Raw genomic sequence first — 16,065 nt, 5'->3', positions numbered from 1 at the left:
AGGTATCCTGTCTGTCTCCTGTCACTTTACCTCCGCGCAGCGGACTCGCGTTTCCTGAAAAATGCACAAACTTGCCAACGCGCGTTTTCGCGCCCTGACGCTCGTGTACGTCATGTTCGCCGCCACTTTCTCGTTGTTGGAAGCGCGAACATCCTTGTATCTGTCGCCTGATCTTTTCACCTTTCTCGATTCTTATCACTGGTTCTCAAACTGCGGATAGTGAAAAAAAAGAGAAAATTTCGGAGACCAGATATGCAGTGGAATGAATGATTTATGAAAAAAGAAAGGGGAGAAATGATATATATTATGATGAAAAATTTATTCTGCAAAATTTTACATTGTATATAAATTCTAAAATATAAAATAGTTTCTCTCTCTCTCTTATCATTATTATTTAGAAATGTTATTGAAAAAGTGATAATTGCGAGATTGTTACTAACGATGCGCATTTTATCGGTAAACATTGTAAACATAGTTTTCCATATAAATGCGATTATAAATTTATTTATCTATACGTCTCTTCGCGGGGGCGCAATTGCGTTTCCGGCGGATTAAATTTGAGATGCGCGACTAGTGCTTTAGATGCAAATTATCTTAATTCGCTGTCAGCACCGTCGGCACCAATTTAGCGGCGACGTACCGTAAATTCGTAAATATTTGCATCGCACTTTGATTAGAAAACTCTAAAACAGTTGTGGCTCCTCGACATGCTCGAAACAGCTGGACTGTTCGCAAAATCGCGTTGTCGTATTCGTGAATTATTTACCGAGGAGAGAGAAAAAGAGAGAGACAAACGATGCTGACATTAATTTATGACGCCATTTTATAACGTTATGTGTCAGTTTTTTCGCGTCACAGAGCACATTCTCGCGATGGCGTAGAATAGCTGGAATAATTGCGAAACGCGAAAAAATTAAAAAAATTACTCCCGATATTACAACATGCATTAATTTAGGCGAAGAATATAGTTGGTTGCGTTATGCATTAACGCGAAAAGCTGTCATGTTGCGAAGCTTTAATTATGTAAACGATGGCAGAAAATCAATAATTTTAATTATAATTCTCCTATTAATACAGATTGCTAGAGTGTGTGTTTTCATTAAGGAAAAAATCGATTTCGAATTCATTAAGAGCTTTGATTAAAAGCATATTCAATAGTTTCGAAACGCTCTGGGTATTATGGTTATTTCCGAAAAAAATTGGTTCGTTGTTATCTTTTCATTACTTTGTTCGCGTAAGTCTGCGGATTAACGTAGTTTTATTCGAATGAGAATATTACTTCAATTTTCCATTCCCTTCGATCGTAAGTCTTCCGCTTGAACCTTCATCTCGTTAGTACGCATCACAGTGAACTCATCTTGCGAGATACAAAAGCTCACCCTCAAGTTTTTTTTACTGATGGTTTGCTTGCTAAAAATTCTGCTGTGATATCGAATTCATCATGTCATTCAAGAGAAAGTGTATCTATCGATAATTATATGCATGTATTTAATCGACGTATTTATTTTGGATAAGATAGAAGCATAAGATTAACTCGAAAATATTAAATATCATGAAATCGATTTAGAATTTTTATAACAGCATTATTGAATTTAAAATATTAAATAAGAGTCTAAATGTAAGTATTAAAAAAAATATGTCAGAATTATAAATTTCTTAATAACTTCAGAGAGTTTTTATCTCATCTATTTAATATTTTGATAATATTCTGTTTTGTTGATTCAATATTTTATGTAGTGCTTTAATTTCCGTTGTCTATTAATTATATAATACATAATTTAAAGTCAGTTTTTCATTAAATATTTAAAAAGAGAGAGCTCGACGACGTTGTCATTAATATAATAATAACTCTTCAAAATTGAATGAATAATTTTGTTTTATTCCTTGAAAAAGAGAGAGATTTTTGCTTCATCTTATTTGCGAATTTGCATAATTCTAGTATTCTGGTGATTGTCAATTTTTAATTCGATCGATAAGATAGGTCATTTCTTCTTCTGTTATTAGAAATCGCCGAAGAAACGAATTAAATTATGACGACATTTTATAATGAATTAAATTTTTTAAATCGAAATAAAATACTTCGATATCTCGCGCTATACGTGCGAGGCTCGTCAGCTGAATAAAACGGGGTTATTCATATCTATCGACAGCGTGTTATCCTTTAAGATAGCACACCAGAATCCCCTCAAACGTTGTATGAACGGAAAAAAGCCTCGGTCTTTGAGAATAATTTCCTTCGGAAATACAATCCTCGGAAGAAAAATCTTTTGAAAAATAAACTCTCGGGCTAAAAAGAACGATGGGGTATTGTTTTCGTTCGGATACCGGCGGGGACGGGGTGTGTACGTGTGATGGCGCGTACGTGTGTTTGCTTCGCGTTCGCGCCACCCCCGCACTATCCTCAAACATGCGCGGGTGTGTGCGACCCCGATTTTCAGTTCTTTGCGGCATCAAAGTTTTTTCGCGAGAATTTATCTGCCGGCGCCGGAACGAGCTCCCGGCAAACGTTTTCTCGGGGGGCTAATTTCGCCGCAGTTTGTATTCGCCATCGCGAAGGTCCGGGCGGCAGTCCGGTGCTTCCCCTAGTACGAATCTAAAAGGTATCTCTCGCCAAATGAAATGATATCATTAATAATGCACCGTTGTGTGAAGTAACGAGCGATAAATGGGAATGTACCGAATTTCGCTAAATGAAAGTTTGATGGATATTACGAATCGGAAAATGGAAACTCGATATTTTTCTATCTCGCTCTCATATTTTCTCATATTTTTTTATTCGGATTTTTCTCCGGATGCAGACATATATTGTAATTGATGCGTGATTGTACAATTTTTAGTTTGACATATATTTCTTTTTTTCCCTTTGATTAACGTTTTTTCGTTCACATACTTTTGTGAGGATCAATTCACTGTAGAATTTTCAGCAACGAATATTTTTTTTTATTTGATTCTGCTCTTGTGAAACGTTAATAGAATTCTGTCATGAACATGGCGGAGTATTAAGAGTGGGGAGAATATTATCTACAGTTAAAAAACGGGTGGGTTCATCATTTTTACGCGATACAATCGACAGAATTTATGCTGTATCGAATCGATACTCCACCGAATAGAATATCGACCTCATTTTATTTGTAATTCACGAACGCCCTCGCGATCTTCACTTACAGTTTTGCATACACGTCGCGATTCTTTTTTTTAAGATTTATTTTCCGGAAGATGTTGTGCTTCCGAGATTTTTCAGGGATTAATTTCCCCAGGGATTGCGTTGCTCATCCAAGACTGGGAATGCTCCATTCGTTACTAAAGTTGTTCGAGTGTGACTCGCTCGTGTCGTGACTTGCGCGAAATGCAAGATGTAGGAAGAAGACTTAGGATACTCCGAAAGTTCTGAACTTTCTCTGAATTGACTTACAGATTGTATCAGTCAAGTTAAAAGGAATAGCGGTAATTTGAATGTTGCACATAAGCATTAATATATAATTTCTTGATATGCATTAAAAATGAAATTTGTTCTTAAATTCATCGAAGTCGTCTTTATCATCGAAGGGTGAAATGTGATTTCTAAACATTCTGTTTTAAACACTGTATTCGAAATAGTACTTTTGTAACAATTTCATGCCAGAAGCACTAGTTGTTCCACTAATTAAGACTCTTCATTATTTAACGTACGTTGATCATTCAAAATCGATCGTGTTTTTATTTCATTATGAAGAATATAGTCACGGATTCGTATTCTCTAATTACCTTTCATTTAACGAATAAATGTTGAAATTTTTAGATTTCCCCTGCAACACGAGTTGAAAATTAAAACGAATTTTTATGGCGAGAAAAACGAACATTACATTGTACGAATAAAACATTATCAAAAGTAATCACCCTATCAAGTTAAAAAAGCGATCAATCCTGATCGCTAAATTAAACTTACCACGGAGACGCGTCCTGATGTTAGAGTTTTAATACTATCCTAGAATTACGATCGCGCGCGCGAAAACTTTGGTAATTTTTTAAAAGTAAGAAAACAGGCCGCTCTCCTCCCTCTCTCTCTCTCTCTTTCTCTAGGAGCGTCTCGTCCGCTAAAACGCGGTCAAATGTAAGAAAGTTTCCGAAGCGAGATCGCAACTTCTTTTACATCCGGCTAGGTCTTTAAAAGGCGTCGGTAAACGCGTCCGTCCTGCAATTGCGAACCGTCGCGATATCGTCTCAGGAGTATCTCGAGCACGCGCCTGGAAACGCAACCGTATTTCGCCGAGGGGACATTAAAGCGAGAAAGTGCGAGGGGTGGATGGGCGAGTCTAATCATCCCTTTACGGCACGCGGAAATTTTTACGCCCTTCGCAATTTGCTGCTGCGCTCGGTAGCAATCCCGAAAAGTTTCGCCATCTTGTGCTCGCGCGAAAACTTTTGTCTACGATTCTCACGATCGTCGTAGACGACGTCGTCGGCGTTGTTGTAGTCGTCGATGATGGAAGGAGCCAATAAAGTTTCCTGTAACATTGTGCGTCCACCTGAGAAAATTTTTCTCCGCAGCGGCTACAGTAAATCGATATCGTGGTATCGCTGTTTAAAATATGCAACGTCTCAGGATGGATGGGAAAAGTTGCATGAACACGATAATTATCGAGGGATAAAATTTTGTAAATTATTTATTTGTCCGTTTTATAGACGATTGTTAACATAAATGATTTTCAAAAATATTTTTGCGGATTTTAATGAATATATATATATATGAGAAATATCACAAAATTCATTTAAAAGAAAGAAAGACGAAAATTTTTGATAAAAAAGAAGTAGAGGATATTTGGTGAGGATAAGTGCAAAAATATTTTTGAAAATCATTTATGTTATATAAATTTACGTTATCTATAAATTAAATGCATGAAGAGAAGAAAAACAATTATTTTAATTAACTTTCCGCGCGAAAATCGAGAAAAAGGTACGTCGATTAAAGTTGAAAAATGATTCCCCAACACAATATTGTCTCCTCCTCACCTGTTGTCGGCGAATTGCAATCCGCGCACGTAGTCCTCGCCAAAGTGACAAGGACCGGCGGGGACTCGTACGTGACAAGAGTGAAGGTTTTTCGCCGGTCGTGCCGAGGATGAAGCCGGGAACGGGGGGTGAATAGGGAACGCCGTTCCCGAACTAATTATTTTTGATCCCGGACGGGCTCGGATCCGAGCACACAATGGCCGATGGCGTTTCTTTTGTAACCGGGCGCGATTAATTCCGCGCGGAACGTTACCCCGGGGGCTGCTCGTCTCGGTCGGAGCCCAGTCCATCCCCCTCGTTCGTGGTCACCTCTGTAGGATTCCTCGACGACCGAAAAGCCCGTTCACCATGCAAATCTGCGCGCAGCCACCGGGGAGTACCATTAAGGTTCTCGAATCTTTTCGTGTCCGACCGACCACTAGCTTCTTCGAATCGCGTTTTGTTTCTTTTCTATCCAGTGCAAGGACCCGCATTTATTTTTGCAATTCCGTCAACCAGTTAAATGACAAAAGATCAAAAATTGATAAAATGGCTTTCCAATGATTCTGCTAAAATTTTTGAAATAAAAATGGAAAGAGAGAAATAAAATAATACATATCAGATAATAAAAATGCACATAGAGAGAAAAAGAGAAAATTTGAAAGACCGATTTTATGCGAAATTATATCGACGGTAGACAAGATGAAACCGAGTTAGCAATGAGTTTATATCGATAAATATCATTTATGTTAGCTGCATATCGTATCAATACTCGCGTGTACATTGAATATCGCAATCGATAACTCTTCTGTTGTCTCGCATATCATGATTTTTCAGTTCAATTTATATGGAGTACCTATCTACTTCTCGCAACAAACAACCGACATGAATTCGTATCTCTCTCGTCAGTAAATTCTTTACGACTGAATATTTATCTCTCTCAATTGCAATTATTTTATCTGTTCGGTAAAATAAAAAGATGATTATTTTCACTGCAATCGTAAAAGTTCTTAAGAAATTTATATTCTGCTTTATCAATGCGTTCATTCGAATCTCATTGATTCTTTCATTCGTTGAATTCATTTTCTTTGCGATAGAAGAAAAAATTTTGCATCTCTATTGATTATGAAATGAAATATGAATGCAAAAATTATTAAAAGGCATAGAAATTGATAAATGTCAATGTTTTGTGAATAAAATCATATTGACTTACGTCAAAAAAAATTAATGAATTATTAGTTGCATCGCGACCGATTTAATTAAAATTTTTATTTGATTCGCGATATCATAAAATAATAATAATTCAATTATTTATACAGGCATGCATTTAGCATGACGTGTCATTCACAGGAATGCACCGTCGATTACTCATTGATTTTTCACCAACGACAACTCTGATTGACCGACAAAATGTCAGTCTTAAACGCTATGAAGTAACATGGTAAAATTTATCGGTAAAATTTTGCTTCGACCACTCGTCGTACGAGTTCTTTAACAAATGAGATTAATGGTACCGTCGTTTGGAGCGACTATAACAACGAGATAACAACAATGCATGGTAAAACTTATCCTAGTACAATACAATCTGTAACGGAACGTGAAGGTAATCACGTCAATTATTCTTCTACGACATTTATCTCGCGCCTTTCAGATTTTACAATAGCAATCCACGTGTATGATTTTGTAACACGCCCGCCATTGATTTCGACTTCCATTCACACCGGAAACGTAATCGGAATACCCGTATATCGCGAGTGCGTATCTCATTCCAGTTCTTTTGTCCATAGCCGGGTTTCGTCGATTTTCAACGATAAATTGTATATGAAGCCCGTAGAAGAGCGAATAGATTTGATTCTAGGACTGTCAGATAAGCGAAATTCATGGAGGCTTCGAGAAACGGAGAGCGGGCGCGATTGTAGAGTATCGACAATTTATTTTCCTATACTCGCGATAGAATGTGTACGTAAGTAGTACGAGTCGACCGCAATACCGACGGAAGCGGTCTTCCTCTTCTCGGCGCAGCACGTTCTGACTTATACATTAAGCCGGCTGCATTCGCCGGAAAGACGGGAGATATTTTGCAAAATTCAGCGCAATATTCAAAAGTAATACCGACAAATAATGAATCATCCGCGCAGACGTATTATTTAATATTTTAATTAGATTTTCTCGCATACGAAGACGCGATAATTCAGGTGGAATACGATGGTGGACGCGATATCGAGTGGAATATTCGCGTATTCCCGCGAGTCTAGATGCAATATCGACGCGGCAACAATTCCTTGTCCCGCGAGGAAGACGCTGCATCTCGAAAGAAACTTCATTCCACGTATCGTTCGTTCATATACGACTGCAGCCAGAATTTCTCTCGATGCCGGCGCATATAAGGGTTGAAGATACCGTATAAAAAACGCCAGCCACCGCCGCATTTATCCTCGAGCTTCGGATCCATGACGACGAGTGGGGTTGCCCGCGCACTTATTCGACGATATACCGCCCACGAGCTTTCAAGAGAATTGCATTAACAAGTCTAAAATAATTCCCCGCTTCCGCGTAGAGTCTTTTCTTGATGCCAAAAAGAATCTCTTTCCTGTCTTTCATTTCGTTTCTCTCTTTCTTTTATTTCTCATCAATTTTGGACGCGCCTACGATCTTGCAAAGAATTATCACGCAATTGTTTGGTATTATTTGTTGTATTTTTGTTTCATTATATTTGTATTATTTAGAAAAAGAATGTTAATAATGATGCATATGTGTCTTATTGTTGTTCGAAATACAGAACACGTGTGACACGCTTGCAATAATTTTTACTTATGTCCGTTTTATTTATTCTCATTTTTTAATATAAATATTTCGAATATTAAAAATGTATCTTTTATTGATTTTTTTTATTAATAACCAAAATATAAAAATATTTGAGTTATCTCTTTGCGCTTTTTATATTGGTATATTCATCATCATATCCGCGAAAAAATTTGGCACTGTTTTGTTTTTCTCTTTCATGTATCTCCGGTCTTTCTCTCTATATCCATTTATCTTGCTCCTTTCCCCCTCGTCTTTTTTATTTGCGCTTCTCGCAGGCAGTTTTGGCGGAGCACTTTGCTCGATAGCGAGACGAGACGAGACGGTCGCGCGTCTTCCGAAAATCCGATTTCCGTCACGAGCGAGCTTAAGGCGATCGGTCGATATCGTGGGATTACTCGTGTAACTGCGGAGTGCTACAGGGAACACACAGCTTCCCGGTTTCCCTGTCGGAATGGTCATTTTTCGAGATAGACGCCGGCGCGCGCTGTTTATCCAATTCCCTCTTCTAATGCATCGGACGTCCTTTGGCTAATGGCGCAGCAGGATATCGTGCGGCGGTAGCTTCGCATTCCAAACAGGTTTTTCGTGTCTTTCCACGAATGGGAGTGGTACTAGTGATTCCTGCGTTACGATCAGAACGATAACGTTAAACATCGAGGAGCGAAAGATCGAAAGTTGCATCTATCGATTCGTGAAATCGAGACTTTGCATACGGTTGTAATCGTGAAGGGATCGGCGAATAAAGTACTTGGACGTAAAATATCTTCTCTATTTTTTGAAACGATACAAAAAGAATAACTTTATTTATTTAATTCAAAACTCCAATAGTAATGTTAATTTCGCGACTTTATCTAAGAGCAATGCAAAAGAAGATACATGCACTTTTAATTCAATACTGAAAAAATGGAAGATGAAAAAATTTTGCTCTTATATTTTTAATTATATTAATATCTTGCAGATTGAGAAAATATTTTCTTTCGTATGTTTCAGATTTTTTGGATATAATTGATTAGAAACAGGACTTTTTCTCGAGAGATTGATTTGTTTATTACCAATATGTGAAGCTACAAAATATTAGTGTTGGCACGGTTGTCATAATTAAACTATTAATTTATTTCGGGTTAAAATCTGACTTTTCTCGGTTTCGCAAAAATTTGCAAAAACCAGAAGAAACGAAACAGAAGGGGCTATCACGCGCGCTGAATTAATTGTTGGACATCTTAGCGGTGCGATAACACCGCAGGAACCTGTTAATTTCCTGCCGCGTTGAAAATACGGCTATTTTATGGTAATTAATCTTAAAGCGAGATGTTACATGGTTTTTATATCTTAATTATGCATCGTCTCGACGTAATACATTTCAACGAGGACTCGCGCTGTCATACTACTGTCAAACTATGAATTAATTGAGAGAGATCATATTAATAAAATTATATATAATAAAATTATATAAAAGATTTTAAAAAATTATATAAAAAAGAGCAGAGATTTTGTGTGTAGCATTTGTTACATTGTAAAGATAGTGATAGATGAAATATAAAAGTAACTTCCAAAGTGTGATGTATTAAACTTTGAAAATTTTAACATTTTCAGTTTTTCTCATCGTCGTAAAATAGATCTGAAAATATCTTTCAAGGTAACTTTTAAATATTGAAAAAAAAAAATCTAATTTATGTGATAATTTATCGAGATTCAGAATGAATTTTATTCGGAGATGACATACATGTATTATTTGAACATATTTTGCTAAAATAGAGAAACATATTTTGCTAAAATAGAGAAAGGGACGAAGAAAATTAAATATTTACAATTTCGACTGTATTGCGATCTTATAAATTATTAAAATATAAATCTACATATTCTTCAGCATCCAGACATTTAAGAATGTCTGTTTTATGGTATAAATGTTGATGTATTTGACTCGGATAAAATACAGCTAATGATTCTTCCTTTTATACCAATTGGTTTGCCGTTCTTTTTTCGGATCACACGATCCTCGGATTCTCTTTGAAAGTAACAGACGGAAGCAATTTCTAATAGGTTCTTTCATCCTGCCTTTTATGGCACGTTCTTTTGCACGGCAAGGTAACACGCCGTAGATATTTGTTTTCCAGATTTATTTTCGTATTTCGATGGAACTCAATTTTCAACGCGCGACTTGAATTAGGTATATGAAGCTTAACGTCTCATGACATTTTATTAACATATCTATTATATTATCTATGCATACATTTCCATTTCTAATTTACAAAATGTCATACAATTTTTTTACTTCATATTTGAATGTATATTGCAACGAAAGAGAAAGCGATAATTTGCTTGAGCAAATTAATGATCTCTGAGAAAAATCAATAATTCGCCGTGACATATAAAAAAGTGCATTAGCAAAAATATGATTTATTATAATAGACTAGCGCGATTGATAGTGATGTATATCAAGATTATATGCGCCAGGTTTAAATTTTATTGAAGATTTATTTCCGTCCCACTTGATTTTCGAGTATCAAATTATGTTAGATTCGATTTAATTTCGATTTTAACGTGTCACATTAATCCTTCGTATTATGTATGCATATATATATATATATATATATATATATATATATATATATATATTAGCGAGATTATGACAGATAGATATTAATAATTTATTACGATAAAAATAAGAGTGTTTACAATGATACAATGATACAATTTATCGGGATACTTATCAACGATTTTATAAAACACTTTATCATTAAAATTTTCGTTTCTAATTACGAACATTATAACAAACATTATTTACGAATTTCAATATTCTATAACCATGAAAGCTTAAATTACTCGTAAAATAATATCCATAAAGTAGATTTAAACCAAGAGAAACCTTTGATCCTGCTCGGTGCGAAACGAATGCGCGTATCTCGCAAGATACATTGTCGACTTTACGGCTAATGGTGCGATGAAGAGCAGGACGGTCGACAATAACGCGGTTTATGTGAAGAGCGGATCATAAATGCGGCTGGGACGTGCAATAAAAAGGGGCTCGCAATGCGAAAATTGTTATCGCACGTGCGAAGGTTGTCCCTGAAAGGACGATTCGGAAATGGAAAAGATTAGTGAGCTGGGACTAAAGGGAGAAGAGAGAAAAAGAGCGAAAGAGAGAGAGAGAGAAAGAGAGAGAGATGAAACGATCTACCGAATCGAGATCGCAGCTTCACAATTGCATGGAATTCACCTCGGGGAAAATAATCGCGCACAGGAGAGTGCGCCGCCGATTCAGTCTTACTTGACTTCTCGATTTCCGCCAATCCCTCATAATAACCAGCTTTTTCGCAATCTCGAAAAGACGCCTCGCAGCGCCGATTATTTCACGAATTTTCGCGCGATGAAAGCGACAATTGCAGCAAAATTGCAGCCGTCGAGGGTAGGCAGACTCGGAGTAAATCGGTTTTAGCGAGTCGGCGATTTGTGAAATGCGTAATTGTGCAAGGGCAACGTTGGAAAAACGTTGGGGAGACGGAGTCTCCTCTTCGCGCGTCCGTCTTGAAAATTTATTCGCGTCGTGTTCTTGGCATTTCAATTAATGTAACGAATTTTTTTCGTGTAAAGAGCCTGAGACATTATCTTGATTTTTGCGCGAAATAAGAATGAAACGTAATGACGATCGGGAAAAATAACAGTCGACGAAAAATAAAAGTTCGACGATTAATTCGGGATGAAGATATACGGAGTTACGAAACGGTAGTTAGCGGCTGAAATTTATGGTAATTCGGTTATTTGCGTCATTCGTGATGCTCTCGATACCGCGACCGGCGCTCGCTCGGCCCCGAGGAAAAGTTCAGTCCGCGTCATTCTCGAATCCCTTATTTGAATTTACAAAATGCGTTTGAAGAAGACTTGTTCGGGAAAAGTTACGACCGCGCTTCTCGTTTGACGGATCCGGGAAAATTTGTGCGTACAACCCATCGCGGTTTACTTCTTCGATGCAACGACGAGACTTTTAGTAGATTCTGCTTTATCTCTCCGACTGACGAACTTGTCGGAATCATGCTGAACATTTGTCCTTTTCCGTTTAGTCGAGTCAAAGTAAGTTTCTTGCACAAGAGCCCTTGCCTCTATACATTCCAGTCATATTTAATTAAATGTTTATTAAAATTAATAAATACTAACATATTAATTATATAATATTAATCATGTTTTTTTATATTATTTTCAATTATATTTCTTAAAATATTTTCTTTCTTTATAAATAATATTCTACAAAGTTTTGTCTTTGTCACATATAGAATGATAAATTCGCTTAATCAAATTATTTCTATCATTTTCTCGCACTAGCACATCTCTTTTATTAAACAATTATCGCGTTGTTGTATTTTTAATGGAAGAAGAAATATTATTTATGCAAATATTCGTGCGACAGCTCACTATTAAAGAAATATTACTTGTCTTTTTAATAATTGATAATGTTATATTTTTGACTATTATTGATTATTCACTGCTCCGAAATGCATCATTCGATTTAGAAATGCAGCGAATCTATCGAGTGATACTACTGATGGAGCGTGTACAGTGAATGGCGTTGTGTACAGTGAATATTTTGCCGCACGATTTTTTTATTTACGAGTGGTGTGCATCTCGTATGAAAAAGTCCGAGCATCGTAATGACAAAAATTCTAAGCGAACGTGAATCCGTGATGGCAGTGGCAGCAGCAACGGTGAAAAGGAACGGGATTGCGTATGTCGTTATCCTCTTAACGATTATCCTCACTCTTCGAAGAGGAGCTTCTCCTCTTCGTCGTCACGAAAGAGGATAAAAAGGGAGAGAAAGCGCGGAAAACCGCAGCTGCGGTCCCGCAGTATCCTTGCGTCGAATGGGGTCTGTAAAAAAGTATAGCGAGCTCCGTTGGACGACCTTAAAGTCCGCGATGTATCTATTACGTCCGCCACAATTTCCGGCTAGAAGCTGCGGAAGTTCGGAAAGAAGTTTTCGCAGCTACGGGGGCCACTTCGTACGCCCCAACTTGGTAATAGTTTTACGACTTTTCGGGCTTACGAGGTCGAGCCCTGCGCTCGCGTCGAATTAGCGGCCGGGGACCTTCGAGCTCTTTTGAGTCCCAAAGTGCCGTGACCCGCCGCGAACAAAGCTTATCCGACGTTTCCCCGGGAATGAGGTGATTGTACAGGGTGCTCCACCGATTTTATCCCTTTCCTCTGCAGATACTTTGACCACGAAGTCAATATTTGCGGTTTTGACACTGCGAGAATTTAATAATGAGAAGAATGTGATATAAAAAAAGTACTTTATTGCAGATTTTTTCAAAGCTAGATTATAGTGTTATATGTATCAGTTCAACATTAGCTCAAAAAATATAATGAAATAATACAAGAAATCTTTTGTCCTTTAAAAAAAAAAAAATTTAATAATATATAAAATATTCTATCTAAATTTCCATGAAATATTTCTTAAATATTGGATATTATGCATTTGAAAAAATATATTTTCCCTGGATAATAAATGATTTTTTTCTTTTTTTAGAGATATTAAAGTTGTTAAGTTCAAGCTCAAGAATCCATTTTCCGTAACATTTATCTTTCGTGACCAAACATTTTCTCCCCATGTTGCCTTTTCTCAACACGATATAACGATATAATGTGACATAAAAACCGGAAAAGCTTCTGACGATGCGATATATTTTTCTTGTTCAACGCACTGAATTGGGGATATTCGTATTGATTGCGCGCGTCGCAAAAGAAGCATAAAAACTCTAAGCTCCGGATTTCGCAGCGAAATTGATTATCGGCAGGCGATATCGGCGCACAAAAAATCAATTTCCGAGCAACGGATACATCAATCATAATCTACTTAGTTCATGTAACCTTAATCACTTTAATCGATCCGACAATGGTACAATAAATAACGTTTATCATACTGTATATATCTTAATAATTGACTCGATACAAATCTTAATTATTTCATTACGCATCTTTCCAATCGAATATTAAATAATTACAGACGAAAATAAAAAAATACAGAAATGCTTTTCTGAGATAAAATAGAATTATTGACATTGTGGATAATAAATGGTTTTTGAGTAAAAATATTGTAATAATAATTTCGTATTTCTTGTTACGAAATTGATTTTCGCATATATAAAAATATAGTAATTTACCATCTTTTTACATTTTAATATTATTTAATATTATCAACATCTTGATCTGATCTACAAATAAAAAACTGTATAAGTAAATTAAATAATATTAAAATAGATAATATTAAATTAAAGTAAGATTTTTCTCAATTTTTGACATGCTTTTTATTTTATAATTCAGAAACTCCATGTTTCTGTATTTTCACCCTAGACATTTCATTTACGAGTAAGAAACATCGTACGTAATTTGCGAGAAACAGAGTTAACGAGAGGAATAAATAAACTCTTGCTAAAGTACACAGAGGAAGGGATTTTGCGCGGACCGTATGTGATCAATATATATGTAGCCAGCAACAAACTCTCGAAAACAAACATTTCTTTCTTATTGTTCTAGCGGGTAACAACGTGAACGAGCCACCTATCCTGGAGGCCGGTGGATATCCCACGGGTTTACCGCTCTTGGAATCGACCAAGGTCGGATCAGAGATATTCGTCCTGAAGGGCCATGATCTCGAAGGATCGCCGGTGAAATATGGCATACAACTCACGGACTATTTCGTCGTCAACCCGCGCACCGGTGTCATCACTCTGGCAAAGCCGCTCAATCGCGAGGTAAGAAAAAAAAATGTCGATTGGTTTAAGACGTCTTATCGAAGGGAAAGCTTGCGCGCAAATTGCATGCACCCAACTTATTTGAGCGACCAGGGTCGATCTTATCCCGCTCGGAGCTCCTATCGCAATATTCTACGTGCAGCTTCACCTGCATCGTTTATCTGCGCTAGTTTGTTTTTGATTTCTCAATTTCTTTGAAATTTTAATATGAACCGACTATAATATAGATAGAAAGAGAGAGAGAGAGAGAGAGAGAGAGAGAGAGAGAGAAAAGAAAGATTTATTACATTTATATTAAGAGTAAGGTTTTTCATCATTATAATTAATATTGATGAAAACAACGGCTTATTTTATTAAGTGAAGATTTTTAAAAACGAATAAATTATAAGAATGTTTTTAAAAGAATGTTTTAAAATTATGAATGTTTGAAACACACACACACACACACAAAATTGTCTTTCTGAAATAAAACGAATTTTAAAAAACGAAGATAAATTTAATCGAGCTTACGTTTTATTTAAATGAATGCAATTCAAGTAATTCAGGAAATATTTTTTTAAATTAAAATTGACGTTATAAGCTGATTAAGGTAAAGGGAAATCAACAATTAAATTTAATTAACTAAAACTGTCGCCGGAAACTGATTAAAAAATTATTTATTGCACCAGTTGATTACTTCGCTCTACTCTTGTTAAATTTATCCTGTTTAGTAGGGTAAGTTTCCTGTACGTGGTATATTTACATTATTTACAGTACTTACATCGTTGTAAAGTAAACAGCGTCATGAATACTGCTTATGAGGTTCATGCAACTACTTAAGCTCTAAGAGGACACGCTTGAGTTTGAGACAGTGCCCTTATCTTCAGCGTGTCTTCATATACGAAATGCAAGGAACAAGTAATTAGTTGTCATCAAACATAATATGCCAAGGATATTAAATATTTAGCATTCTAATTGCATTGTGCGAGTTAGTATGAATTAAGAAAAAATAAAAAAACTCGCGCTATTTTAGTTTCAACATGCGATTAATTAACATTACATAACATAATATTGTTGGACATAAAATTATTGGATAAATATTCATATTTATTCTTCTTTTTATAAATTTATATCTCGCATTTATGTCATGCGCGTAAAGAAATTAATCCCAGATTGAATTAATTATTCGTGTATCTTCTGTCTCGCAAATTCAAAATCGAGATGTAAATCTCATTTCTCATTTTTCTGCACAATCGCGTAAACATTTTATATCGAGCAAATTCTCTTATTATAATTGTATCGCAGTAACCAGTTTAGTTTATTGAAATTTGCGAGCTTGTCCAACGATCATTAAGCACATTTATTTTGCAAAATCATCAAGTGATCGAATAATATATAGTTTGTAGCATATTCATGTTCGACTACATTTTGCGAATGATGCATCACTAATTTACAGAATTTAGGTTTAATCCTATCTGATCATATCTCTCCGAATCGTAAATATTAGCGCGAATCAGTGCGCGAGAGATCGATTGATACCGAATATGTTATAAACTTCGATACGACTAAA

General features: G+C 36.1%; 1 protein-coding gene across 2 annotated transcripts in view; it reads left to right on the top strand.

Annotated features, from left to right (window-relative positions):
• Positions 1-16,065, top strand: part of LOC105252132 (cadherin-87A) — a 185,298-nt gene that overhangs the window by 131,701 nt on the left and 37,532 nt on the right. For both annotated transcript variants that reach the window (XM_025410179.1, XM_025410180.1), the window contains one exon: positions 14,299-14,516. In XM_025410179.1, coding sequence (XP_025265964.1) covers positions 14,299-14,516 — 218 coding nt within the window. The remainder of the gene's footprint in view (positions 1-14,298; positions 14,517-16,065) is intronic.

This window comes from Camponotus floridanus, unplaced genomic scaffold (assembly GCF_003227725.1).
Source record: "Camponotus floridanus strain SB8 unplaced genomic scaffold, Cflo_v7.5 scaffold3, whole genome shotgun sequence".
NCBI lineage: Eukaryota > Metazoa > Arthropoda > Insecta > Hymenoptera > Formicidae > Camponotus > Camponotus floridanus.
The sequence above is the reverse complement of the archived record's forward strand: the minus strand, read 5'-3'. Positions and strand labels throughout refer to the sequence as shown.